The sequence below is a fragment of the Gallus gallus genome, chromosome 11, assembly GCF_016699485.2.
Source record: "Gallus gallus isolate bGalGal1 chromosome 11, bGalGal1.mat.broiler.GRCg7b, whole genome shotgun sequence".
NCBI classification, from domain to species: Eukaryota; Metazoa; Chordata; class Aves; order Galliformes; family Phasianidae; genus Gallus; species Gallus gallus.
This window is the reverse complement of record NC_052542.1, coordinates 18,020,324-18,046,495: the sequence shown is the minus strand read 5'-3', so window position 1 is coordinate 18,046,495 and position 26,172 is coordinate 18,020,324. Positions and strand designations below refer to the sequence as shown.

Genomic DNA, 26,172 nt, shown 5'->3' with positions numbered 1-26,172 from the left:
CTCCAAGTTTTCTAATAATTCCATGGATCGCGTTTCCTGCCACAACACTTTTCCAACAGACACGGGGTAATTAAAGCCCTTCATTAGCAGCCTGCTCTTCCCTTTGAAGGCTTCACCGGTCGCTAAGAAGCCTCATCAGCTCCTTGTTTGGTAGCACCCCAAACCTCCTCAGCACACAGTTGAACTCCTACAGCCCCTCACCCTCTTGCCAAGCTCCACAGCTTGTATATGCCGACATCAAGGGCCAGCACAGCATCCCATTCTTTCTCCACCTTCCCAGCTTTAACTACACCAGCTTTACAGTTTCCCCCTCCCCCGTCTCTGTACGTACAGAACTTAACGAAAGAAGAAATGACTCTTTCATGTTCACCAGCCCCACAAATCTCATTCCAGCCTCACAAGGTGATGCTTCTGAGGATGACGTACCAGCATGCAGAACTGCTGACTGCCTGCTAAGAGTCCCAGGCAGGCTATGGCTCAGCATGATTCACCAGAGCCTTGGTTTAGCCAAACCATCCTTTCCCGTATTGCTCTACCATACACCATTTAACATGTTATTTGCAGTGGGCTGGTCTAGTTTTCCACGTTACATCTGCAATTATATCTGAGTATCTAATCAGGGAGGAAAACCATGATTATGAACATAGGGCTGGGATGGACCCGACCTACTATTCATACTCTGATAACGCTGAATGGCCGTAGCCAGGACTGAGCTCGTTCCAGCAGATTTGAGGCCACCTGACCTCTGCAGTCTCTTCAAAGCAACGAAGCACAAAGCAGGGAGAAAGGAGGTAAGGTTCAGCCTACACACCTTGTATCCAGCAGCAGGTTAAAGGGCAACAGAACGGAAGAAAACACTGTGGGAGGATGCTACTGAACGCGTGCGGACTGCGTGTCACTCTGATGTCCCCTCCTTGGGGACATGCTGTGGGAGATGCATTCTGCTGGCACAGGTGGGCAGAGAGGCACAGTTTCCATCTCAAGACATGGAAAAAAGCTGCTGAGAATCTTTCCACAGCACTTAACTCGAGACCTCGGGTACGAGCTTGGAGCAAAAGGCGACTATGAGAACAATTCCCATTACTTGCACTTATTAGCTGGTTTGATGCAATCCTCTCTTGATGAGGTCACTTTCTGGAGGAGAGGTTTCTTCCCTAGGAAAACCACAACAGAAGGCCTCATTCCTGGGTATGCTTTGGCTTTTGACTCAGCAGTAAACGTGTCACCACACTATAGCCAAGAAAGAAAGATGATGCTCGTGTCAGGGCATTATCAAAGGCTTTCCTCAAGAGTTACTTGCGTGCCCAACATGTACCATCACCACATGAACTTGTTCAACTTAGCACAAGGGAGTGCTACCCGATGCCATTTGGCTCATCTCCTGCAGTGGAATTCAGGAGTCAGAATTGAAAGTGAGCCTGAGCAAGTGCCAAGCTGATCCCCACCATCTGCCTTGGAGTAACATCTCAATTACAGTTTCAATGCAGAGGATAGCAAGGGCTGGCAGCCCCACGTCCTGCTGCAGATGGGTGCAGGTGGATGAAAGCAGGGGAAGCTGTGGGGCTCAGAGCAGAGCTGGCCGAGGGAATGGCACCCAATGGGACTGTTGCTCACGGTGCCGTGCTGCTGGGCTTTAACAATGTGTTTCATCCCAGGATAGGCTCTCTCCACACTTTCACTCTGGGTGATTTCCACTTCCCATCCCGTGCCGGATCTGGTGTTTGACTGAGCTCTCTGTGAGCCAGCTCAACTCCTTGGTTGAAGAGGGAGGAAGAAAGAGAATGAAGCCCCAGTTTGCAGCTGGGTTGTGAGTCCTAGCAGCACAGAGGGGCTGAATAACTGCTGGAGGTGGCACAGGGCTTACAGGGGTTTGGGTGGTGAACCAGGAGGTCAGCTCCTGCGATTTACATGAGCTCATCCTCGGCCAACACTCATCCAGCTGCAGGCAAACCTGCTGCCAAAGCACTCCTGTAAATCCAGCTCTCCTTTTTCACCCACTTGCAGTTTTCAGGAAATACTTTGGAGCGCCTTTGAGAATTAACTCCCTAATTAGATAGGTATGCCAAGAGGTTAAAAAATAAACGACAAAGGGAATAAAAGGGTCTGATGAAGCCCAGTCAAAAGCAGCTTTGCTTCCTCGCAGAGCCCAGAGCAGCAGCATCCTGCGTCACCAGGGCATGAGTGGCCACGGCAGGGCACAGCTATTTTCAAAGCCCGTTTTAACCTTAAAATAACTAAATGCCTTCTTTCCCAGAACAAACACGCTAATGCATATATGGCTGGAATTTAATTACAGCGATCGAGCGGAGAACTGAAGCTGAATGTGGCTTTGGCAAGGCGAGGAGGAACAAAGGTAACAGCGCGGCGCGGCTCAGCCCCAGCTCCCACCAAACCTCAGCAGGAATTCAGATTGGGGGAAGGAGGGGGGGGGGGGAAAAATCAAGCTGGGTGCCCCCAGTCTTCCTGCTCGTGTGCTATGCAAGTGACGCCGAAGCATTCCTAATCTCAGCCGGAAAATAAGCTTCCCAGGGAGAAGTGCTTCCTTCCTTCCCTCCCCGTGTGACACCAGCACCACGGGTAATGCACACCTTATCGGCGACGGTGACGTCAGCCTGGCTCCGGGGCTGCTCTTTTGGCTGCCACTTCCAGCTCAATTTTCTCCGAGAGGAAAGTCTGGCGACGGCTTCAAGCTGCTTTGTTTCGAGCAGGAAAGCAAAGGTTGTGTCACCGGCACCAAGTTTTCCTTCGGTGTCAGTGGAATTTTCCAAAGGAAGTGAACTCGAGGAATGTTTGCAGGCATAGCCGGAGCGCTCGTAAAGGGCTCTATAATATCTGCAGAATAAGCTCCAGCCCTGCACGTGAACGCTGGCCCAGCTCCCCTCTCAGCACAGTAAACTCACTCATCCCCAGCGCTGCTAAATAAGGACACCAGGTTCCAAAAGCCACCCAGCAATGGGAAGCACTCCGTGCAGTGCCAGCACTCACCGTGCGGCCGCTGAGCTGCAGGAGTGTTAGCAGAGGTTTTGCTTTTCTCAAGAGGTTTCCATCTCCAGCCGAGTAATCAGTTGCTTAAAAAAAAAAAAATAATAATAATAATAAAAAGATTTCTTCAAAGCCCGACGGGGAGAGGCTTTGAAATTAAATAGCTGGAGATACAATCTGAACCTCCAGGATGAAATCATCCCAGTGGGCAGATAAACCTATCTGCGATGCGATCTGCCCCGAGGGCCGAGCATTTGACGCCTCAAGAGCCTTCCCGAAACGAGAGGGACCCACATGCAGCAATGCTCCCAGCTCTGCAGTGCTTTAATAAGATCCTGTGTGTGGGATCGATCCGGTAGTTCTGACTCCAAAAAGCCAAAGAAAAACACATTCCTTGAGATCCACATCTGAGTCACTCGATGCCCTCCTTCGTACCGAGGTGCGGTTACGAAACCCTTCTCCATTTGCAGCAGAAGTGGAGGCACAACCTCAGGAAGCACGATGAGCAACCGAAGCTCCAGCCAGCAGTAGTGCTCTGCAGAGAACTTGGACAGGTTTTGCTGAGTTGAGTTTGCAGAGAGATTTTATTACCATTCATTCCCCAAATGAACTGGAAGAATAAAGAGAGGTTGCCTAACCAGGTTCCACTGCTCATGCTGGAAGCTGCACCCCAAGAGATGGGGATCCTTACTAAGAGCATCATCTTCCCCTCAGAATCCTGTGATCTACCTGAACAACAGCTGATTTGAAGAGCTGCTTCCAGCAGAACTCGAAACAAGGAGCAGACCTGGTGCTATGGGGAGACCATCAGCAGCCGCCAGGAAAGATGAGAACGACCCTCAGGACCCTGAATTCTTCCAAAAAAAAAAAACAAGCTCAGTCAGTCTGTGATCACACACACACACACACACACACACACACACTCTCATGAATCACTCCATTTGCATTCCCTACTTTTTGCCACTCCTTTATCTAATCAGCCTCCCTCCAACACTTTCTAACTTGCAAGCCCTGGGTAACCTGCGCTCATTGATTTCACACTCCAGGGTATCCTGCTCATTAACGTGAGCACCCCGGGGACTCAGAATGGCCTACTACAGAGACAACGTGAACCAGCTTGAATAAAAGTGCCAGGGAGCTCTGGACAGGGAACGCAGCCCTCCATCCCAGGGCTGCAGCACTGTCAGCATCCCACAGCCAGCTGCTGCCACCACCTCAGCAGACGCAGGGAGAAGCATGATGCTCCTTGCTGGAAGGGCTTCCTGAAGGATTTGTGGCTCCCTATAGAAGAGTTGCCCTTTCTGACATTGCTTTCCATTTTAGCATCCCCACTGGTAGGTGTTATTTTTATGTTTTTAATGGCTGTCTAAGTGCACTCCATCGATAGCTGCTAGCCCAGCCAAGGCAAACTTCCTTCCACAGAGCTCTGTTGTAAGCGTAGGGCAATGCACACGAGTTCACCAGGACACGACCTCTTCCTGGGGACTTGGAACTGCTGGGACCTCCTGTGTGCACCCAGAGATGTCTCCGAGCATCCTCCTCACCCCATCTGCACTGATGTCCTGCAGGTTTTGGGCCTAGACTTACCGACATGGAGACAAACCTCCTGGAGAACTGGAGGACCAATCTCTCACCTTAGCCTGAATGTTCAAAGCACAGCCTGCAGCACCTTGTGCATGGAAAACCCCACGCTTCTCAGAGTGGGAAAGAGCCCGAGGGCCGTCTTGCTGACCACAGCACAGGATTATATCCTCTCCCTTCCTGCATATAGGGAACCACCATGCACCATGGTGGCACTGGCCTGGCCGGTGGGCTCTACCCCGTAATGCTCCTCAGTGCTTTGGAAAGAAACACTAACAAATCCCACGACAGCAAGCGCGTTGCTTAATGCCCTGCTGAAACAATCAGATTCACTGGGATGATGACAGGATAAAGACCTATGCAACAATAGAAGGATTAAAACACGTTACTATTTCTGTGTGCAGGGTTGCAGCTGAAAGCCAGCAGCTCCACGGCTGGATCCAGAGCTCAGGTTGGAACATCTTGTCCTCCTCTAAGTCAAATCAAATCTTTCATGCCAACTCTACTCCAACACGCCTTGCACAACAGTGAACTACACTGGCAAGAGGTAGATACGAAGCTGAAATCTGGTGCTCAGCAAAACCAGGCACAGCCTGGGGCCCCAGAACTTGTTCTGGAGATGGGGAGCACAGGGCCAGACAGCCACGTTATCCCTCCCATGGATCACAAAGTGTCCCGGCTTGTTTGAGTGTTCAATGCCTGAGGAGGGAGGAGGAGGAGGAACAATTTCACTGGCGCTGCAATCTCAGATTGTAGACTTCTTGGAAAGCTCATCTCAAGCTTGGGAAAAAAAAACCAACCAAGCATAAAACAGCAATTACACACTCCTTCGAGAAGGTCTGATCCTCGTGTGCCAATCCTATGGGAAGCCCAAGTGCTGCAGCCTCTTCTCAAAAGGCTGAAGGAGAAAGGTTTGCCATCAAGTCTGCTTGGGTTTGTAGTGTGTGTTTGTTAAATTCTCATCTTCCTCATTAGCAGCAAACATGATGCAAGGAAGTTCTCCAGTTCTCTGCTGTTATCAGCCTCAACTGCTGTGCTTGTTTAGAGATCAGATTAAAGTTTCCTGTTTACAGTACCATTGAAAGGGAACTTGTTTTCATGTGTCAGACATTTGCTTTTCAAGCTGTCTTTCATCCCTTTTGACTCCACGTTCTGCACACACACGGCCATGAGGGCACCTGGGAGGGGCAGGCCTGCCAAAAACTGGGCTCCAGCGAATGGGGAAAGCACAGAGGCTATAAATAGAGCCACAGGTGAGCGCTGCTACCCAGGACACGTAAACCAATTGCAAACCTTTTACACATTAAACAAACTGGGGAACTGTTTGATGCCGAGGTGCCAAAAACAGAGCCTCTGCAGCCCAGCCCAAAGGAAGGGATGTGGGGGAAAGGTGAGGCTGCTCCAACAGGCACCGGGTAAAGCCCATCCAAAGGCTGTGTGAGACAAAGCTACTCTGCCTGGGGGTGCTGCACCCTGTGATAAGGGCTTTGGGGTATATTTGCTGCTTTTTGGGTAGCACAGGGGAACAAACTGCTGGATGGGGGGGATGTCTAGTGCCTGGTTTAGTGGGTGGGAGCTCTACCAAGCTGATCTTTAAGGTCCAACCTAAGCCATTCCATGATCCTATGAGGACTTAACTTCAAAAGGCTGTTTTGGAGTTACAAGAGGCAGTCCACAGCTCACCTAACTGATGCTTATGAGACAGAGGTGCGTGCAAGGGAACCAGGAAGCCTGTATCCACAGAGCATGTAACACCCCAAACACTATAAATCCCATCTCTCAGCTCACACAGATGGTTACAAGAGGCAAGATGGGTCTAAGATTGGCCAACACGGCCACCGCTCCTACCCAGCACACCCTGGGCAGCACTGACAGCGAAAGCTCCTCCACCAAGCCCTACCCGTGACCCTGCACAAGTGTCAAGGGAAGGAGACTGGCAATCATGGGCATGGTGACTCAAAGCCTAACACCCTGCCAATCAGCTGATGCTGCTTTCGCCACCATCATCATCACATGGGCAGTGAGATCTCCTCCATCACTGACCCAATGAGAGCGCAAACCAACAGTAAATGTGTAATTAAGCGCACAAATTATGGTTGTAAGTGAAGATTACAATTAAATGCAGTTCCCCTTATTACTATAACCATTCTGACACTGTTACTGCATCAAAGCTCTCACAAGACGCAGTCCCAGTGCTCTGAAACTGACACTTCCTCTTGAAAAAGAGGGTCATCACCAAAAAAATCAGTTTTCCCATCTAGCAATACTAACAAAACTTCTGCATCAGATTCAAGACTTCATCCCTTCTCTCACCTGAAAGCACACAAACCCATGTGGCATCTTGTTGCTGGCCTTCTTAGCCCTGCTTGGCACTAAAACGCTCTTTCTTATGCTCATGATGTTCTCCTCCAGTGCTCAAGGAGCAAAATTCATTGTCCAGAAGGAGAAGCTTCAGTATGTCCAGGAGAACACAGCTTCCCTATGCCTCTTCTGCCCCAACAGGCACACACACACACACACACACACACTTGTGCACCCAGATGTTTCTCAGCACACCATCACAAAGCTCTATCTGCCTCTGGTTTCCAAGGTCCTAATGCTGCTGATCAGTTTTCCTGAATATGTTTTACAGCAGGAAATCTCACACTTTCCCCTTATTCCGAACCAAAAAGTGTTGCAACACTAGAACTTTCCACGGGATAAGTTCTATATTTATCAAGTGCTTTACAAACATGCCTCATACACAGTACACATGTCATTGTACTGAAGAAAGTGACTAGAAGAAACTCATCTCAAGGCATCTAATTCCCTCAGCTTTTCAAACCTCTTCTTGGAGCTTTACTTAACGAAGTAAATACAGTCCCAAACCAGCTTTGATTCGTGTCCAAGGGCACTGGTCAAGGCCACGGAGAGTCACTCCCATCTGCAGGATTCTCAGTGCTGGGGGCTCAGTCAGCCTTCCACCACAAACTCCAGCCCCATGGACAGGGATAAGCTGAACACCTCTGTACCTCCAGGCCACGGGACTGGCACACTGCTCCTTTCAGAGCCCGGTCACATAGACTACTGCATATCTGATGTTTTAGCTCCACTTAGTGGCCAGTGAGGCTCACATGAAGCGTTGCCTTGCACTTGAAAATATGGCTCGACTACAGTTGCAGACAACAAAGAGCAGGTCCAGAGGAAGGCCAGATGGGAGGCGCTGGCACTGCTGCCCAGAGAGCTGTGGGTGCCCCATCCCTGGAGGTGCTCAGGGCCGGGTGGGACGGGGCCCTGAGCAGCCTCACCTCATCGGGGGGGCACCCAGCCCACGGCAGGGGGTGGGAACTGGATAGGAGGTAAGGTCCCTTCCAACCTAAGCCATTGTATGATCAGCACAAACCCATTCATGACCCACAGCTAGAATGCAAAGAGTGAACCCAAGCCAACGCTTACCTCGGTAGCAGCGGGGACCGGGGCTTTGGTTTATCTTTGTCCTTGTCCCGGTCCCGGTCCCTGTCCCGGTCTCTGTCCCGGTCCCGGTGCTGTCTGTCCTTCTCGTCTCTCTTCACCCGTTCCCTCTCACGTTCCCACTCTTCTTTCCTCCGCTGCCTCTCCTTGTCGCGCTCCCGTTCGCGCTCCCGTTCGCGCTCCCTTTGACGCCGCTCTCGCTCCCGTTCCCTCTCCCTTTCTCGTTCCCTCTCACGTTGTCTGTTCTCTCTTTCCCTTTCCCGTTCTCGCTCTCTTTCCTACAAAAAAGGAAAAACAGCAATCACTGTGTCAGGATGGCAACATCTCACAAGGGGAGGTCTCCAAGTCTCAGACTGCACTCCATCCCGTACGGCCTCCCACGTTAGAGTGAAGTATTGAGACAAATCCAGAGCAGGGAGGAAGAGAAGCACTGCATCACAGTCATCACAGCTGTGATTTTCACAGGCAACAGGCAAAAAGCCTATAAACAGGAGGGGAGTCAACTCTTTGAAAGGGTAGATAATGGCAGGACAAGGGAAAACGGCTTTAGGTTGAAAGAGGGAAGATTTAGGTTGGATGTCAGGGGGAAGTTATTTACTCTGAGAGTGGTGAGGTGCTGGAACAGCTGCCCAGAGAGGCTGTGGATGCCCCGTCCATCCCTGGAGGTGTTCAAGGCCGGGTTGGATGGGGCCCTGGGCAGCCTGGGCTGGTGTGAAATGGGGAGGTTGGTGGCCCTGCCTGCAGCAGAGGGGTTGGAGCTTCGTGATCCTTGAGGTCCCTTCCAACCCAACACATTCTGTGGTTTGTGATTCTGTGAGAAATTACTTCTGCTTATTGCACCTATTCAGGGAACGTATTGACGTTTACAGAATTCACTCATTATGTCAACGTTTATAACAAGCTAATTAAATTAAGAAACAAGCACCATGAAAATTGATGGTGCATGATATGCAGCAACAGTGAAGACAAGGCTCCTGTTTCTGCAGTGCTTCTGTAAGAAGAGGTCATGCAGCGAAGCAAAGCCACTTTCTAAAGAACACGATGAAAACCACCAAAAAGCTTCCTGGTGAGCAGGAGTTACTCTTATAGACAGGACTCTCAAGGCACCACAGCTTGCAAAAGCATGAGCAGAGAAAGGTCCACAGCCTTATTTCCACCGTGCTCTGCACCTTGCAGCAGTGCAACACCAACTGACGGTGGCTGGGCTTTTGGCAGCAGGCAAGGTGCTCTCCCTGCCTAACTCAAAGCAATTAACGTGCAGCTGTAGCAGCAGAAGACAGCCATGCTGGAGCCTCTGCCTGCCCACATCTAATCCTTTCCATCTGTCCCAGTAACTAACAACTAAACCATTCCTCAGCTACACTATTTCCTGGAAGCTCCCTCCCCTCTCCAAAATTTCCAAGGATGGTTGCACAACCACCTCATGCTGGAAGGAGCAGCCAGGGCACGTGAAGAGGAGGCACCCTCGGTGAGGAGGGCAGAAAGCTGCACCCAGCAGTGCCTCTGAGCTGCCAGCTCCATCACCTAACGTGCTCTGCACAGCAACTGAAGATTTAACTGCTGTAAGGTTTGGCATCTTGAACACACGAGAGAAATCCTGGTTCAGCTGCACTGGAATGTGACAACGAGCAGCAGAAATACCGGAGGAGAGCTGAAAGGGAACGCGTGGGAGAGGTGTTACATTACTTACTCTGTAGTTACGGTACGGATCCGGGTCTGTGTACTGGACCCTGAAATTCTCATACTGCCCACCGCGCCAGAACCGTTCTATTTCATAGTCGTAATAGGGATCTGCATAGGGATCAAGCCTACAATGAAAAACAGAAGGTTAGAAGGGGAAATATTGCTTTGTCACCATACAGAAACACTACATAGCCTAGGTCAGCTCTTAGTCACTGTGTACTGACAAGAAGAAATGCGTTCAGTGGATTATGGCTGCAGAAAGTGGTTTATTTCCTACATACCCCAAACACAAACCACCCTTTTAAAACGAAGCTTATCAGAGAAAAGCACCAAACTTTCTCAATAGCACAGAAGAGGACACTATTAACCCAGCTCAGCCTTCAAACCAACGTGGTAATAAATAAAGAACTGCTTCTTACAGCTACTTCGGATGTACGCAAATGTAACAGAACACATTTTGCCTCACTGACCGAGGGCTGCACTCTCTGTGCTCACACACACAGCTCTCTCGAGCACACCCCAAGCACAGCAGGCTGTCACCTCCTGCTCCGCGGCCACCAGAGGTGATGGGTGCACAGCAGTGCTGCCTGGATAGGAAACAGAGTGATGCTGAACAGCTCAGCTTCGGAGGCAGACAGCAGTGCTGTGTCCCTACGCCTGGAATACTCCATGCATCGAAGGTAACTGCAACTGCAGCTGATATCCTCCAGTGGAAAGCCCCCGAGCACACGAATGGACTGGGGGGCACGTGACGTGTTACTCAAATGCAAAATACTGTAATTACTTTTGAGGAGGAAAAGGATCTGAATCCCACCCTCCTTAAATCTCCAATGCCTCTTAAAGATTTCTGTTAGCATTTTCTGATGGTTTTAGTTGATGGTTTCAATTTGTATCTCCAACAACATCCAATCCCTGCCGGCCACCTGGAGTGTAAATATCAGATCCATGGTACAGATGGGGAGGTGGGTACGGGAAACAAGAAACTTCCAGGGCCACAGAACAGTCAGTGTGGCAGAACTAGGATTATCAACAAGTGCTCCCAACTTCCAGGCCATACAGTGGGACTCTGGCTCGTGAGTAGGGAGAATTTGCATTTGAAGAAGCGCCAAATAACCTAAGCCAAGCGACCATGGAAGCTGTCCCCTGCTAGTCTAGAGGCTACCTGTATTTCTTCCAGTACTTTTAAATCGTTTAAGATCTCTGCATTTCTATCTGAGTTGATAAGCCAAAGGAAAGCATTCCAGGGAATCCTGACTACTGCTGCCCAAGCCTTTGCCAAAAGCTGATGCCAACCAGGTAGCAGTAGAGATTTGGTGACATCAGGTGTTCAAATAGAAGAAATCTCAAGCTACACCAAAAAGGAAGCTCTTCACTTTTAAACCCAACCTCAAATCCAAATCTCTGCAGTCCCTCCCTATACCCATTTATGGTCTTTTTATTCATATAATAAGCACCCCTGTAGTACATTTGAATAATTGCAGGTGAATAATTGATATCACCCCCAAAATACATCCATTCAGTCAATGAACTGTCAGCCACATCTGTGTGCCAGTTGTCTGTGGCCTCGGAAGTTTTCAGAAGTGCAATGGAGAAAAGGAGGGGAATATTTTCTTACAGTTGCAACAGTACCGGAATCAAAGACCTTCTTACCCATAGTTAATGTTTTCTTTGATGTCCACCTCCCTATAGTTTTTCAAAAAAGAGAAAGGGATTCATGAACTATTTAGACATGTCCATATGTCACAAGACAATCCTGAAAGCATTCATTAACATTCCAGCTGAACCACCAGTGGTGCATTTGCTGGTGTCAATCCGTGCATGAGAGAGAAATCACTATTTCTAGAGCATACAGCAGTCACCACCTGGTAACTTTTGCCTGTGCATACTATATATCTTATACATTTTATGTAGGAGCAGACTGAGATGTTAAAATACAGTAACTTTCAGAAATTCCATTTGTTTGCTTACTTCTATTTAACGTTGGCTACATGCGAGAGCAAACTTTTTGCTTGACTATATGAAAGCACAGACAGTCCTGCAGCTAGCACAACAAATCCTGACACAAATAAAGCAATGGCACAGAAGGATGCTGAGTGAAGATGCTATAACTGTACAGTTACAAAACAAGGATGCTCTATGGTTAACCCACAGAGTACTGCTGATAATGTGCCCCAGGTACAACTGAATGCCTTCTCAGAGGAACAGAAGACAGAGGCTGATTGCTACAAAGGGAAAGAATTAACAGGGGGAACTGATTGGTTAGTTTGTAGAACTGAGTGCAAATATCTCCAAGATCTGTACGTGTAGGAACAGGGGATGAATGTGCAAGAGAAAAACATGGCCTCACCTACATCACTGCAGAACACAAACCTCTCTCTCAAATGTTGTTTTCCATACCATTTTTTAGCTTCAGAACTACTATGCACATCTCCCAGAGCACACTGTTGTACCCTTGCACCTGCTTCTGCCTGCCTGCTCTCAGTCATGACAGGATGGTGTCCGAGGCTGCTACCATTTCCTGTTTCACCTCCTTCAGCAGTCACCTACAACTTAAGTTCAGGATGCTTCTTTCTGCCCAGGCTATGCCCCTGTAGCTACCAGGTTTGCTTTCTGACCAGTGCCTTACTGAACTTACTAGTTCACTAACGCTTACCAGGGCCTGGTCATGATGTTTGTTAGGAGCCTTCTGTCTCAATAACCTTGCAATCAAACACTCAGCTAGCTGTGGCAGCATGGCTGCTGCCATGAAGCTCTTGGATGCTGAGGATATCCCAACTTCACAACCCCAATTTCGGTGTCTAACTCTCTCATGGGTTGGAATTAAAAGAGGAAGAGAAAAGAAGTCAGAAGAACGAGCTGGTGACAGGTATTGCAGCTACCTGAAGGCTGCCACACTGCACTGCACTCCCACCCATCTATTCCACATGGCAAGAACAAAGCTGCATCTTACGCTGGGTCTCGGACGTCTCTGGTGATGCGGTAATTCCAGTCACGGAAAAACTCATTTTCCTTGTCAAATTCACGCTCGTCTTCTCCAATAGTCACAGTGAACCTCTTCTCCTCAAAGTCAGGCTCCTGTTCTTTCCTCATGGTTGCCTTTTTTAGTACCTATGAGGAAAAACAGAAGTACTGTGAAGAGAACGTCCCGAAGGCACAGAAAAATCCTTCACTTGGGACAAGCGTGCCCCTCAACTCGAGCATCCTTCTTCTGCCCAAGCCTCAGCTATGTGCACACAAAGCAACTTCCTTGCTGCAGAAAGTATAATTCACTACCAGATGAGCTCAGAACAGCCACTGTACTACATTTCAAGCATGCAAACCCCATGTTCTGAAATGGTCAGACACGTGGATCTCGTAGGTGCTAGAAAAACAGAAGGAGAAATGAACAGCTTGGAAAGTGTTGCTTCACTGAGGGCATGACTTCAGCTTTCCTGAAGTGCCCTGGGCCACAGGCTCCTCCGTGGCTCATGCTAATAGGAAAAACAAACCTGGATGGCACCTCCTCTTGCCTGTACAATAACTGCGATAGCAGGAGGCAGCAGTTAACAGATTAAAAGGCAAAAGGAAGGCTTCTGTGAAAGAGCCTACGTGACATGCTGCAAAAGCAAGCTCTGCTAGCACTCTACCAGTGAAACCCTTCTGTGTGCTCTGGAGAAAGCCAGCATACTTGAGGATGCCACTCACCTCCTTTGCATGCCGGAGTCCTCTCTCCCAGGCACTTTCTGTTGGAGGATCCGGAGGAGGGGGAGGTAAGATTTCATCAACCACCGGCCCTCCCTGTCAGAAGGGTAAGCAGAAGGAGACAGACATTCAACATTAGTCCTAAGCAAACATTCACTTTGTAAATAGCTACTCAGGAGTACCTTCAGAAGCTGTGGAGACGCATCAGCAGGGCATACGCTGGGACACACGTGGAAAATTACTCCCCTCTACTAGCAACTTCAAGACCACCTTTTCAGAATCATATATGCAGTAAACGTATAGAGTTTTGCTACAACACTAACTCAGAACCTTCGCTCCTCCTGGAGCAGGAGACAGAAGCTGAATGCAGAAGCCAGGAATTCACACAAAAGGAGTGCATACCCAGGGGTTGGCTGGCATCAGAGGGTGAGGGCCGATGGGCGGTGCGCCATTCGGGGAGAAGGGCTCAGGCTTGGAGATCAAGGAGTAGTTCCCTTTGTCATTCACCCCGGGGTGTATAAATCGACAGTTCATGCCCCAAGTGCAATGACCTGTGGAAGTACACAGTTCTCTGTTAGATCCACGTATGCCTCAACGGTACAGCAATGCTTGTTCAAGCCCCACCATCATTTGAAACCCATCAACCCATCAAGAAATAATGCTGCTCCAGACACCTGACCATCCTCCTCTCCCAGTGTGCTGAGCTTTGCCTACTTGCATATTCTTGTCAACCCCCCGCTGTCCCAGGGAGGATAAATTCAACGGCTCCATTCTCAAACAGATGAATGTACAAGAACCTTATTATGCCAGGGAGAAGGGAGTGATGGATGCGGACACACCGTTAAGCAAACGCCGTAATAAGCCCATGAGCTCTGCAAGCCATATTAAAGACAAATGCTTCAACTCTGAGCTTCACCTTTCACTGAAAACAACCACTGTAACCTGACAGCAAAGAAAACATCACAGTGCATTCGGAATTAGCAGCTCTCTGGTGAGGCACAACCGTACATCAAAAGATTTTTCTCTGCAGCCAACTCCACATGCCTGCCAGCACAAAGCAGGAGAGGAGACACTGCTGAGGAGGGCAGCAGCCAGCAACCTGCAGCAGCTTGCTCATTAGCTTCAGTCCTCATCCCAAGGAGATGGCAGCGCTCAGGGGTCTCTAGCAGGATACAAAGCCAATTCCTGATTTTAATTCAGCCTGTCTTAGAAACAATCCCTGTATTTTTTCCTGCTGGCAATTCACTCAGCATCAGGCAACAGACATTTTGCAGATTTCGCAGAGAAATGCATCACAGAGGCATCGCTAATTCTGTGCTCTCTCAGGCATTAAGGCATTGATTTTACAGGCAACAGAGCTGCTAGCAGCACGTGGCCCAAGGAAGAAGCCTCCCTGGCTTCAGCAGTGTGTCAGAAATCCGTGCTGCACCTGGGTAAAGGGAAGCACTCGGTCCCTGGAAATGCTCTTCATCAGTCCCAGATTAACCACAGTCAGAGGTAACACTAGATGCTGTCATGCTGTCAGAAATAATGAGAGCACAAATCCCTTTGCAGAGGCACGCTGTGGCTGCAGCATCCTTCCTCAGCACGTGGCTGAACGCCTGCCAGGAGGGGTCTGCAAGACACCCCACCAGCTCCTACTACCTGGTACTGAGGGGTCAAGGGGAACGATCCCCCTGAGGGGCACATGGCAAAGCAGCCACACATTGAGTTCCTTCCCTGAAAGGTGTCAAACTCATCATTCATGCAATGGGAGCAGCACAGCCGTACGAGTGCTTATCAGACACAGCGAGGCTGAAGATCTGGGTGTCCTCAAGGTCCCAGGTGAGCAGCGCCTGACCTCACTGATGGCAACAAAGCCCCGAGGGGGAGCAAGGCAAAGCGAGTGTCAGCGTTACCTGAACCAGTGCCAAGTCAAAGAACACCTGGGGCAGGAGATCCCGCAGCCTGAACTTTGACTCAGGCAAACATTTCCATCCAGCGGAGGCGTGTGTTGTGCAAAAGATTGAGGAACAAGCAGAGGGACTTCCCTGTGCCATCAGCATCCCTATCATGCTCAGCACGGGCAGATCAGGAAGCCAGGGAACGTGCTGGGTGATGGGCACGTCTCTGGAAACCCCCAAGCTGGTCCCTATGCTGCGTGAGCTGCTGATGTAAGGGGGGAGGACTCCACCCTGCTCTCCACCCTTCTTTGAATTCCAATCAATTGTTCAATGACGACTGTAAGTAAAGCACAGTCGAAGAGCAGACATCAAGGGGGCTGAATGAAGAACTATAAACTATAATTTAAAACATAATTTACAATGAACTGTAGCCCTATTTTCAGTTAAAAAAAAAAGGAGAGCCTTTTAGTAACTGGGGAAGTGAGCTGGCCATCAAATTGCAAGAAACAATTACATTTTGGCAAGGCATCAGCTTGATAAGAAAGAGTGAAATTTGCCATTTTTGTTTTCCATTGAATAACATCACAGAACCTCTTTAAGCAACAGCTGACTGCCAAATCAGCCCCAGCAGTTTTAGTCCATCCTGTTTTGAACATGCTGGTGAGTTTTCCTTTATTTGTTTCTCCTGGGTTCAACACACCCAGGTCACAGGATTCTTTGCATATGGGCCCTATGCAAATTCAGCATCTGGCCACCAGAAAGGTGACACTGGGGATGCCTGGGGCAGAGATGATTGTGTAGGGAAGCAGCTTAACTGATGCAAAATGAAGGGAGAAAAACTACAGCACCTTTGGTCTGCTTCCACCATCACAGCATGCCATTACCTTTCATGAAGAACCGACAGGTGGGACGTGGCCTCACTTTTCTGTCGTTGGGATCTTTAACTTCTCCCTCTTCCAAGTCATCGTCCTGGAATAGACAGACAGGCTGACATCTCATGCAGTGATTTGACATTTCACAATATGGTCCAATATCAGTCACTGCAAGCACACCCTGAGGCAAAGCACAGGGGAAATTCAAAGAAAGGTTGTGATGAACACCCCTGAGTATATTCACAATGTACTGCTAGCAATGAGAACATGGATCAACTTCAGTGCTTTTCAAGGCTGACTGCAAAGCCCAGCAGGCATCATGAACATCCTGGCACCACATGTAGACCATGCTGCATCAATTTACTCAATGTACACTCAGAGGCTCAATAACCAACGGTACAGTGGATTAAAATCTTAACACACCTTGGTTGAATGAGGCTGGTTGTGCACTTCCAGCTGACAGCAGGTGGAATGCAATTAGAGGAAGCCTCATGCAAACGAGCTCAATTGCATTACCTTTCCTTGCTGCAGGCTACGAGTGCACACCGACAGCTATGGCAGCACAGCTGGGTGATGCCACTGTCCTCCAGAGCCTCCACACTGCCTGTCCCTGCTCAGCACTCCTGTCACACCTTTCAGCTCAAACTCCTTCCATTAATTGATTTAAAGTACATAGCAGAATTCCCAAATACAGTACTTGATGCAGTGTCCCCATATGGTCACCCTCTAGGAGGGAAGACTTAAGCTGGACGTCAGGGGGAAGTTCTTTCCTATGAGAATGGTGAGGTGCTGGAGCAGGCTGCTCAGATAAGCTGTGGATACCCCATTCCTGGAGGCGTTCAAGGCCAGGTTGGACGGAGCCCTGGGCAGCCTGGTGTATTAGATCTGGAGATTGGTGGCCCTGAACGCAGCAGGGGGGTTGGAGCTTCATGATCCTTGAGGTCCCTTCCAACCCAAGCCATTCTGTGATTCTCTACTCCTCAGCTCCACGCAGCAGTTCCAGAGGAAGAAACTCCGGAAGATGGAGATTTCTTCAAAGACTCAGAACCACAGGGGATGAGCACAGAGAAACCACCATGGAACTCCTCAAGGAGACAGCAGCCAGGGCTTTGAAGTACCTGCCTTTCCTCTGCTCTACGTGAGCACAGAGCTGTCAGGCACCCGACACACACTGAAGAAAAACAGTTACCTCTCCTAAAAGGCACATGCCTTATCTTACAGTCTCCGTTCAGCACTCATTTTTCAGCACACAAAACATCTGAGCAGGGAGCAGCTGGCCGAGGCCTTCCCACTGCAAGGCAATACCAACAGCCCCGTGGCAGCAGTGGGAATAGATGAAGAAAGTTGCATACTTTGATCAATTTAGAAGCTGGAAATGAGGAAAAAGCACTGCTTGTCTCTAAGACAAACACAGAGCCCGCAGGGAGATGGGTTAACAGCCCCTTCTGCATCCCTTTGAGGGCAACGCAAGGAGCGCTCTCCTGAGCAAGAACTGATCTTAAAGGCTACACTTCTATTCAAATTAAAACTGGTATGAACATCCCCTCCTCCAAAGACAGGAGTCTGAAAGCACAGCAAAACGTGGAGCTTTAAAGAGGTTCCCCAGAAGCCGGGGATGGCATTCAAGGATGAGAGAATGGCACAACCAGCTCAACTGGGCTGCTTTCAAAAGAGCCGTGTGAAGTCTCTGCCGACGCTGTACCCAAACAAAAGGGAAAGTATTTATTTCTGTGAGGTCTCCTTGGAATCAGGCAGCTGGGAACCCCGTTATGAGTTAATGTATGAGAAGCAGAGTACAAATTCATCCTGTGCTTTGTAAGGAGAGCGCCCCTAAGAATGCCGTGGATTCTAAAGGAAAGCATTCATATTTTAATCAAGAAGCAGGCATGGAGTCAGGGTGCCAGGAATTTATTTTATCCTGCCTGGACTCTCTCACAACATGCTGAAATTCCTCCTAACTCAATCAGAAACGCACAAAGCTTTTGGAAAATACTGTCAGTGGTTAAGGAAACTGCTTGCCAGAGCAGGGCGTGATGAAGGAAAGCTGCATCACCTTTCTTCAGAAACAAAAAAGCATTAAAAACCCATAACTTCTGGGGGGAAAAACAGCTGACTATGGAGCCACCTCAGCCCCAGAGCACAGCAGGACAGACAGTGCTCCGTTTTTCCTAAATACCTGCATATGTTTCTCAGCTGAAACAGCACCCAGTGAGCCTGCACATCCCTGAGCTGATGCCCAGTCCTCAGGGCCTGCCTGGTTAAACACTTCCCAGGAAGCCCAGCACAGTCTGCTCCTCCTGCTGCCACCAGAGCATGCTTGGAGCCCTGGGTTTCTTGTACCCCTGACACCAAGCCCAGGAGCTGCACTACAGCATCTCAAACTAACCTGATGAGACAGCTTATGAATACCTAATCCATCGCTAAGTAATTTGCTGTCAGCATCATCCAGAAGTCCTCTGAGAGCCAAAGCAGAATAGTTTCTTAAGGCACTGGAGCTGTTCCACACTAGGCAGCTAATAGCTTACTTGCAACTGCTCCAGCAACACGTGGCACAGACTATTTTTCTACAGTACATGGCAATGCATGCCCAAGCAACTGTGGTCAGGACTCGGCCCGTAACAGTTTTACCTCTGATGGAAATATGTCACTTGTATGCTGGGGACACAACTAGCAGACACCCGTGCCAACGAGGAGAGAAAGGCACGACACCCTATGAGGCAACAGCTCAAACACAAGGACAGGTCTCTCCCAGCAGAACTGTCCACCCCAGACCAGCTCCTACTTACATCAATTTCGCCATCATCGATCTCTCCATCATCTTCTTCTTTCTTCTTTTCCTTGATGGGATCCTGGCCGTCCTTTTCATCATCGCTTTTACTGCTGGATTTTTTCTCCTCTTCGGGGGCTTCATCTCCTTTCTCCTCTTCCTCATCATCCTCACCAGCAGCTTTCTCAACATCCTCCTCTACAGGAGCAGCGCTTGGCTCCTCAGGAACCTCCTCATCATAGTCCAACTCATGCTCATCCAGCTCACGGGTGACAGAAGATGCTTCATCACCAAGGTCATTAGCACGGTTCTCCTCCTCTCCTTTGCGAGGCGGGGGGCTCTTCAGCTCCCCACCCTGCTCGTTGTTGTCAGAGTCCTGAGACTTGGCTTCGCTCAAGTGGTCCTCTTCATCCGAGTGGTTCTCCTCGCCATGGCTCAGTGCCCGGACTGCATCCTCCTCCTCACCCAGGACGCTGCCTTGCCCACCCTCTCCATCAAGTCCTCGCTCTGAACCGCTCTCCTTTAGGACCTCGTCGTCGGAAAGCTGTTGGTCATCATCAGGAGAGCAGGGGTTTCGCTCAGGGCTGTTGGAAACATCCATCAGTACCCAATAGCCTGCGGAGGGAAGAACGCTACACTTGTTATGAGGAACGAGCTGGGGAAAGCAAGAAGGGTTCAGCTTGTATTTTGTCTCCTAGAGGGGAAAAAGAATGCCTGAATTCATGAATGTGGTCTATCAAAGTATCTTCAAGAAGACATTTTAAACTGCATAAAAAACTCACTCCAAAATTACTCCAGATAAGCTAAGAGTACGTTACTCTGGATTTATATGGGTAGAGCTCAAGGCTGGGGTTTCATCTACGAGCTCTAAAAGCGAGCTGCACATCCACTCCCACCAAGTAATCATGGGGTTTTCCCACCCCCATGGCATTTCTCTCATGAGCAAGTGGGTGAGCTCCAGAACACAGGGTCAGGTTTTGCAGACACATCTGGTTAAGCCTGATCACATAGCACTGCAGATAGCATGGACTCCTGAAGAGGCGGAAACACCATTCACAACGATTCTACTGGCCATATACTGATGGTGTTTTTTTTTACACTTCAACCAGGACAGGATGCATTCAAGAAAACTCAAGGAAAGTAACTGTGGTGAGGGAACTTGGTGCTGAGATATGGCAGGAGGGCAGATGGAAGAGCATGGAGCGTTGCTTCTGTGTGCTAAGAGCCCATGCTGGAAAATCAGGAACAGCTTTATTACCCACGGTACTTATCTGCTTCCCCATAAACTTCCTGGGATGAGGACTGTTGTATTCATGCCCCAGACAGTGCCAGATGTGCTGTCATCACTGAGACAGCATCGCCTGCCTTCGCCACGGTGCAGCCCTCATTAGCTGGTACTGGCAGCAGGCTCTGGAGATGAAAGTCACTCTCAAGAAAAGGCCCCTCGTTATACCATGGGAGGCTGCAGAGGAGCTGTGAATGTTCCTCAGAAAATAAAAGCAGCAGTACAAGTGTACCAAAACAACAGTACCCAGGAACTCTGCTCGAATATCAGCTAGCTGATACACATGAGGATGATCTGAACACCCGATGGAGCCCCGGGGAGCAGAAGGGTCTTGCTGAGCTGCCTGCAAGCTCCTCGTGCCTCCTTGTACTTCTGAGCAAGCTGGCTCGTGCTCACAACCAAAGCTGTGATTTTACTGAAAAGTGATAAACCAAATTAAAAGACAGCAATTGCCTCTCAGTGATAGCAGCTCTGGGCAGTTAAGCAGGATGTAATCTGAAACAAATGATATTCTTACTGTGCCCATAAAGGTTGCTGCCGAGTTCATAAATGCTTGCACAAATTGTTGCTGGCTTCAAGAGGGAATTTTATGACAGCAATTTTAATTGCCTAAGTGCCTGAGAAGTTACACTTTGCATGCACGTAGAGCAGCACAGCGTATTACACCCGAAAGGTCAGCCTGAAGAGGCCAGCAGAAATACAGAAGCTGACAAGTACAGATGTATTCAGGAAATTTGTTTTCTAATTTCTTAAAAATAAGCAGCACCAAAGCAAAGGCTTTCAAATGACTCACTGCCTTTCTGCACTCGACACCAAGCCCTCCAGAGGGCTGGGAGAAAATGAATACGTTCTCACCCCCAGCTGAACTGATGAGCACGAAACATTCACCTCTGCTATTAAAGCTATTGTAAAACCCCAGAGCGTTGGTTAGTTACAACAATTTCCTATTCATTCCCACCAGCAGAAATGATAAGAAACACAATAAGTGACAGCTGATTGTAAAAGAGTTCACAAAATCCATGCTTCCCTTTGGCAGTGGGCCTCACGCCCTCCTGCTGCCTCTATCTGCTCAGGCAGTGAAGCAACACAGAGGGCACTTATGGTCTCTACACTGCTTCCTAAGCTGGAGGACTACAGCAAGAGCACAGCTCAGCTGCTCCCTATGGGCCATTGCTCCCTGTTCACTGGTATGCGAGAAAAGATGCCCCAAGGCCAAGGAATCAGGTCTTTTGAAAACAAATCCTCCAGCCATCCCTCACCCCAGGCATCCCCCTGAGTCTGAGCCAAGAGGACAGCAAGCAAATGTGGTTTACATCACAGTCACAAACCTACCTGCAACAGCAGCACACCACAAGAATGGTGTGAGATGGGAGAACACCTCATCGCTGACCTAACCAGTATAACTTGTAGCCACTCTTTCAGGGAATAAGAGATATAACCGAGTGCTATGAAAGGTGAGAGCACCAGAGGAAGAATTGAGTGACATGGTGGAGACTTTGCCATGGTCACTCAGGCTTCAGTACAAGCTGTAATGGATTTGTTCTTTTCAGGGTAGCAGCAACCTAAAGCTCACATCCCAAACCCTGCCTCAGAATAACCTGCACAGCAGTTCAGCCCAAAGCTCTGGAATCCTGCAGGTTGCTTTCTTAAATTGGTGCTTCTTTTTCTTTCCACTCTCCTTTAGTTGCACACACAGATGAAGAATAGGAAAATCTGAGGACAAAAGTGACTACACAGAAGCATTTTAAACTGAGCAAAGTAATACAGCAGAAATCCACAGCTTTCAGGCTCATGGTAAATCCCGAATTTGTGTCTCAGAACTGAGCCTGTTTCTTGCCATCTTCAAAACTGGATATAAAAGCAAAAAATTAACTTCTAAGCTACAGGTTTGACTCGTAGCTTTGAGTGACAGGGCAATGAACCACCTATACAGTGACACTTCTCACTTAGCAGAGGTTTATCTTCAGAGCTATCTTTAAAACTGCAGGTAGTTCAGGCAAGGCCAACGTTGGACACAGCCACCTTACCCCTTTTACTACAGAATTGACTTCATTTGTTCAAACTGTGCCATGTTTTCATTTCCCTCACGTCTGAAACAGACGAGTTTCAACCCTTCCACTGAGAAACTTTGGAGTGAATGCAACCATGGCACGCACCTTTGGCCAAAATTGTGTCTTGGACTGTCTGCAGAAGCACTGATTGAATTGTAAGTGCCTTAAAAGCAGTTCACATGTTGCCAGTAGAGATGTTGCAGATGTGGCAGCTAAGCTCTCCAGCTGTCCCATCTGCAGCAAGCACATGCCATGCTCCCAGCTCCCAGACAGCACTTGCTGTCCCCACAGACCGAGCAAGACTTTCCCTCCCGTTGTTCCTTCTGAATCCTCACGACCCACCCAGTCCCTGTTGCCATGCAGCAGCTTGCCAGTGCTGCCATCAAGAGCATTGCAGATGGTCCACCAAAAACACAAGCAAATGAAACAAAGAAAACCCCTCAACAGTTTCTGCAAAGTTTGGCCTTCCCTTCACTAAATGTCTAGAGATGAGGGAAGGCACTCTGAAGAGACGCATCCAGAACCATTTGGCAACAGGATGAAAAAGGCAAGAAGAGCCCTAGGGGACATCTGGCTGCAACGATCTGCAGCTTTCTTACTGACAGAACTGCCTTTTCTACCTGCAGCCCCTTGCCTCGCTCCCTGCACGCACACAGACCACTGGAAGAGGCAGCCAGCATCCTCTCTCAGAACACAGCCCTTGCTCGTCTCCAAGACAGCCTGTTGTCACAGCCAGGCCTGGTGGAAAAGAGAGGTTTTCAGTTACACAATACATACGCAGCAGGAAGCAATGCTGAAGTTTCACAGTCTGAGCTCTGAATTTTTTCAACTTAAGGAATGGAATTTGTCAGCATTTCATGGCCCACATATGGTGGAACAGAGGTGCTCCTTCTAAACCAGCCACTTGCACTGCTGCCCTCACCCAGAAGGACCTGGATGCAATAGCAAAGGGTGCTCATCTCTTTCTGTTCCCACTCGAGCCTCACAGCCTTGCTGGAAAACATCTCCAATCACAGATTTTAGTCTGGGATCACACAGGTACCTCATAGGCTGTTCCCCCTCAGAGCAGCATTTCACTGCTTTATGTTCTGAAAGCATATCTCTCAACAGTGCCTATCGCAGGCAGGAGGCTGAAATCCTGTTTCTTACTGCTCTTTTTCAACTAGAACTCATTAAAAGTTTAAGCTGTATCGTTAACTAAGCTGACGAAGCAAAGCTTCGTGTGCAGCTGACTCACTGCTGAAGGTAGCAGTTTGGTGGTAGACTAAACAGTAGTGTTCAAAGGACCGATCTGAAACAGGCACCAAGGAAAGATAATCTTGGCAAGCGCTACTTCCATTCATTAAACTTCTCCCTCAGCTTTTATGTGGTGCCACAAACGAACAAGAAATACACCTTGAACATAGTAGAGGAGCCAACAGCTCAGGTGATTCCAGCATCTCTGGGAGCAGGAAGGCACTGAGTGCCCTACAAAAAACCGTGCCCTGACAGATCCATCAGCTTCAGTAGTACAAATTGCCAGTTGGATGGCAAGAACCAAGCTTATCCCTAATGTCAGTAACCTCCAGACAGACACCTCGCAGCTCCTGGGTGCTCACGGGGCACACACCAGGGAAGCAGCACTGCCTCTCATCACTGCTGCTGAGAGGGAATGGAGGCCTCTCTGTTTCAGGCAGAGCTCTCAGGGACAACAGAAAGTTTGCTGGTTTATTTTTTCCTTTCTTGTAGCCAAACAGTCTGATGCAAAATCAAAGCATTTCCGTTTATCCATGAAGATCAGTGCTTAATGCAGAACAGAAATGTTCAGGAGCCTGTTCCAAGTCAAGCCACGAGGATGGGTGAAGAGTGATGTGCAAGCTGAGGAGAATGAATGGGAAATAGAACTGACAATATAGGTTAGAAAGGAAACAGCACAAAAAGGTTAGGGGGACAAAGATGTGCAAAGCAGAAGCAAAACAGAAATGAAGGGCAGGATCTCCAAGGAGCAAAAATATGGAAGAAGAGCAAAAGTGAGAAGGAAAAAAAAAAAGCCTTGTGATCTGAGAAAGGAGCATCATATAAAATCAGGAAGAAAGAGAACAAAAGCAAAACACCCAGTCCTTTGAATGGAACTATGATACTTAGCAGGTTAATTAACTAAAACAGAAACGTATTTGACATCCTCTAAGAAGACCTGACTTGGATGATGCACAGCATCTAGCAGCTGTTAATACACAGAACTGAGCCACCTTTTGGCATTCACGTAAGAGAACTATTTGGTGACAGTTCTCAGTGAGCTGACTTTTAAAGCAGAGCGCATAAAGCTCTGATCCAGAACATTAACACAACTCACTACACACTGCTCCTCACTGCACTGTATCACGTGAACTCTGGGCCAGAAACCTGAAGAGAAACAGAGCTGTTTGCAGCTGGAGTTTGTGTTCCCAGCAACACTGATTTTCCTACAGCTGGAGCACACCCGGCTCTTCCTGCAGCTCTGTGCTAGCAGGTGCTCATTTTGAACGACAGGAGCCACAACGCCAGGCCAGAAAACAAGTGCCATTACTTCTGTCCTCTGCAGAATCTGCCAATAACCTCAAAGCTTAACTTTACCAGCCTTACCTCAGCTTCGTCCTGCCAGGCTGAGGACCTGCAGCGCCCCAGGCTCCTGGAGCTCTCCCTGTTCCCACCTGTGTGAAGAGAAAGCCGGTCAGAGCCCCCAGAGCTAGGCTGCAAACCGCCCCTTCAGTCGGCCTCCCCGCCCCAAAGCTTCTACCCCTTCGCACTCCCACCCACCTGAGGGCGGCACCCCGGAACAGCCCCACCTCAGCACCACCGGCTTTTGGTGGGGGGGCACTCCGGGGCTGCCCCCTCCCCTCCCTCCGCCTCCTCCCCCCAGCCCCACCCCGCCGGTAGAGCCCCATCACCTGCACTCATCCCCTCAGGGGTCGCTTGCCCCCCCCACCCCCCACGCCCGCTTCCTCCGCTGCCACCCCGGCCCGCCCCCCCCGCTCCCTCCGTTTCCCGGCACTAGGCCGCAGCCGGCACCCGCAGAGCGCGGCGGGACGGGAGCCGCTCACCTGGGCCGGGCGGGGCCGGGCGGGGAGGGGGGGCGGCGGGCGGGGCGGGGCGGGACGCGAGCGGGGCGGGGGGCGGCGGCGACAGCGGCTCCGGCGCGGGCGGCGCGGACGGGACGGGGCCTCTACTCGCGGCGGCGCAGGGCGGCCATGGCGTGACGTCATCCGGGCGCGACGGCCGTTCAGGCGGGGGGAGGGGAGGAAGGGGGCGGAGCCTGCGCGGCCCGGCGTTACGCGCGCGCGGCCGCGCAGTCCGCGTCTTAAAGGGACCGCGCGCGGGAAATCTGCTGAGCGCGCGTGCGCACTCGTGCGGCGAGGAGGGGGGGCACACGCATGCATGTACATGTCTGCACCCATGTGAATGGGTACATACCTACGCATGTACACATTATGGAGAGGTGCACACGCGCATGCACACAGCTGCAGGTGTGAACACGTGCATGCATACACCTGTGTGCTCACGCACGTGGGTACACATGCATGCACGCACAACAAAGAGGTGTACGTGTGCATGCATGCACACGGAGCTGCAGAGGGGTGGGCGTTAACACATGCAGCACTGCGCATGGACAAGGAGATGCCTGTGTGCACACTTGTGCATGTGTACCCAACAAAGCAGTGGACGTGTGTCAGCACAGAATGCGTATGTGAGTGTGAATACCCACATCTGGGTCTGCATGTGTCACATGGAGCCAGTTGTGTGCACACATGGAGACGTGCATGCATATTGACATGCATTTCTCTTCATGCACACATGCAGAAATAAATGCATACGTGCACACACGTGGAAGAAGTGATAATAAGTGTGCACACACACGCAGAGGCACAGCTACATGCAAGTGAGCACCAGGCATTTGGGGCACTAGAACAATGCTCGTTGC

The 26,172-nt window shown here is 49.7% G+C and overlaps 1 protein-coding gene and 1 non-coding gene across 7 annotated transcripts in view; both read right to left on the bottom strand.

The window, feature by feature from the left end:
* The window catches only part of ZC3H18 (zinc finger CCCH-type containing 18), a 39,968-nt gene extending 14,510 nt beyond the window's left edge, over positions 1–25,458 (bottom strand). For 2 of the 6 annotated variants that reach the window (XM_004944292.5, XM_004944293.5), the window contains exons 1-10: positions 25,295–25,458; positions 24,837–24,904; positions 18,919–19,514; positions 16,145–16,229; positions 13,780–13,928; positions 13,381–13,473; positions 12,647–12,804; positions 11,347–11,379; positions 9,704–9,821; positions 7,999–8,291 (exon numbers count right to left, since the gene is read on the bottom strand). In XM_004944292.5, coding sequence (XP_004944349.2) covers positions 7,999–8,291; positions 9,704–9,821; positions 11,347–11,379; positions 12,647–12,804; positions 13,381–13,473; positions 13,780–13,928; positions 16,145–16,229; positions 18,919–19,500 — 1,511 coding nt within the window. In that variant the 5' untranslated portion in view covers positions 19,501–19,514; positions 24,837–24,904; positions 25,295–25,458. Of the gene's footprint in view, positions 1–7,998; positions 8,292–9,703; positions 9,822–11,346; positions 11,380–12,646; positions 12,805–13,380; positions 13,474–13,779; positions 13,929–16,144; positions 16,230–18,918; positions 19,532–24,836; positions 24,905–25,141 lie in introns of all 6 variants that reach the window. The other 4 variants (XM_040707272.2, XM_046899629.1, XM_040707273.2 and 1 more) reach the window with 4 other exon arrangements.
* On the bottom strand, positions 10,258–10,355 carry MIR1571 (microRNA 1571). The gene has a single exon (NR_035056.1). It is a non-coding gene; the product is annotated as a microRNA 1571 (primary transcript).
* Positions 25,459–26,172: the final 714 nt, after the last annotated feature.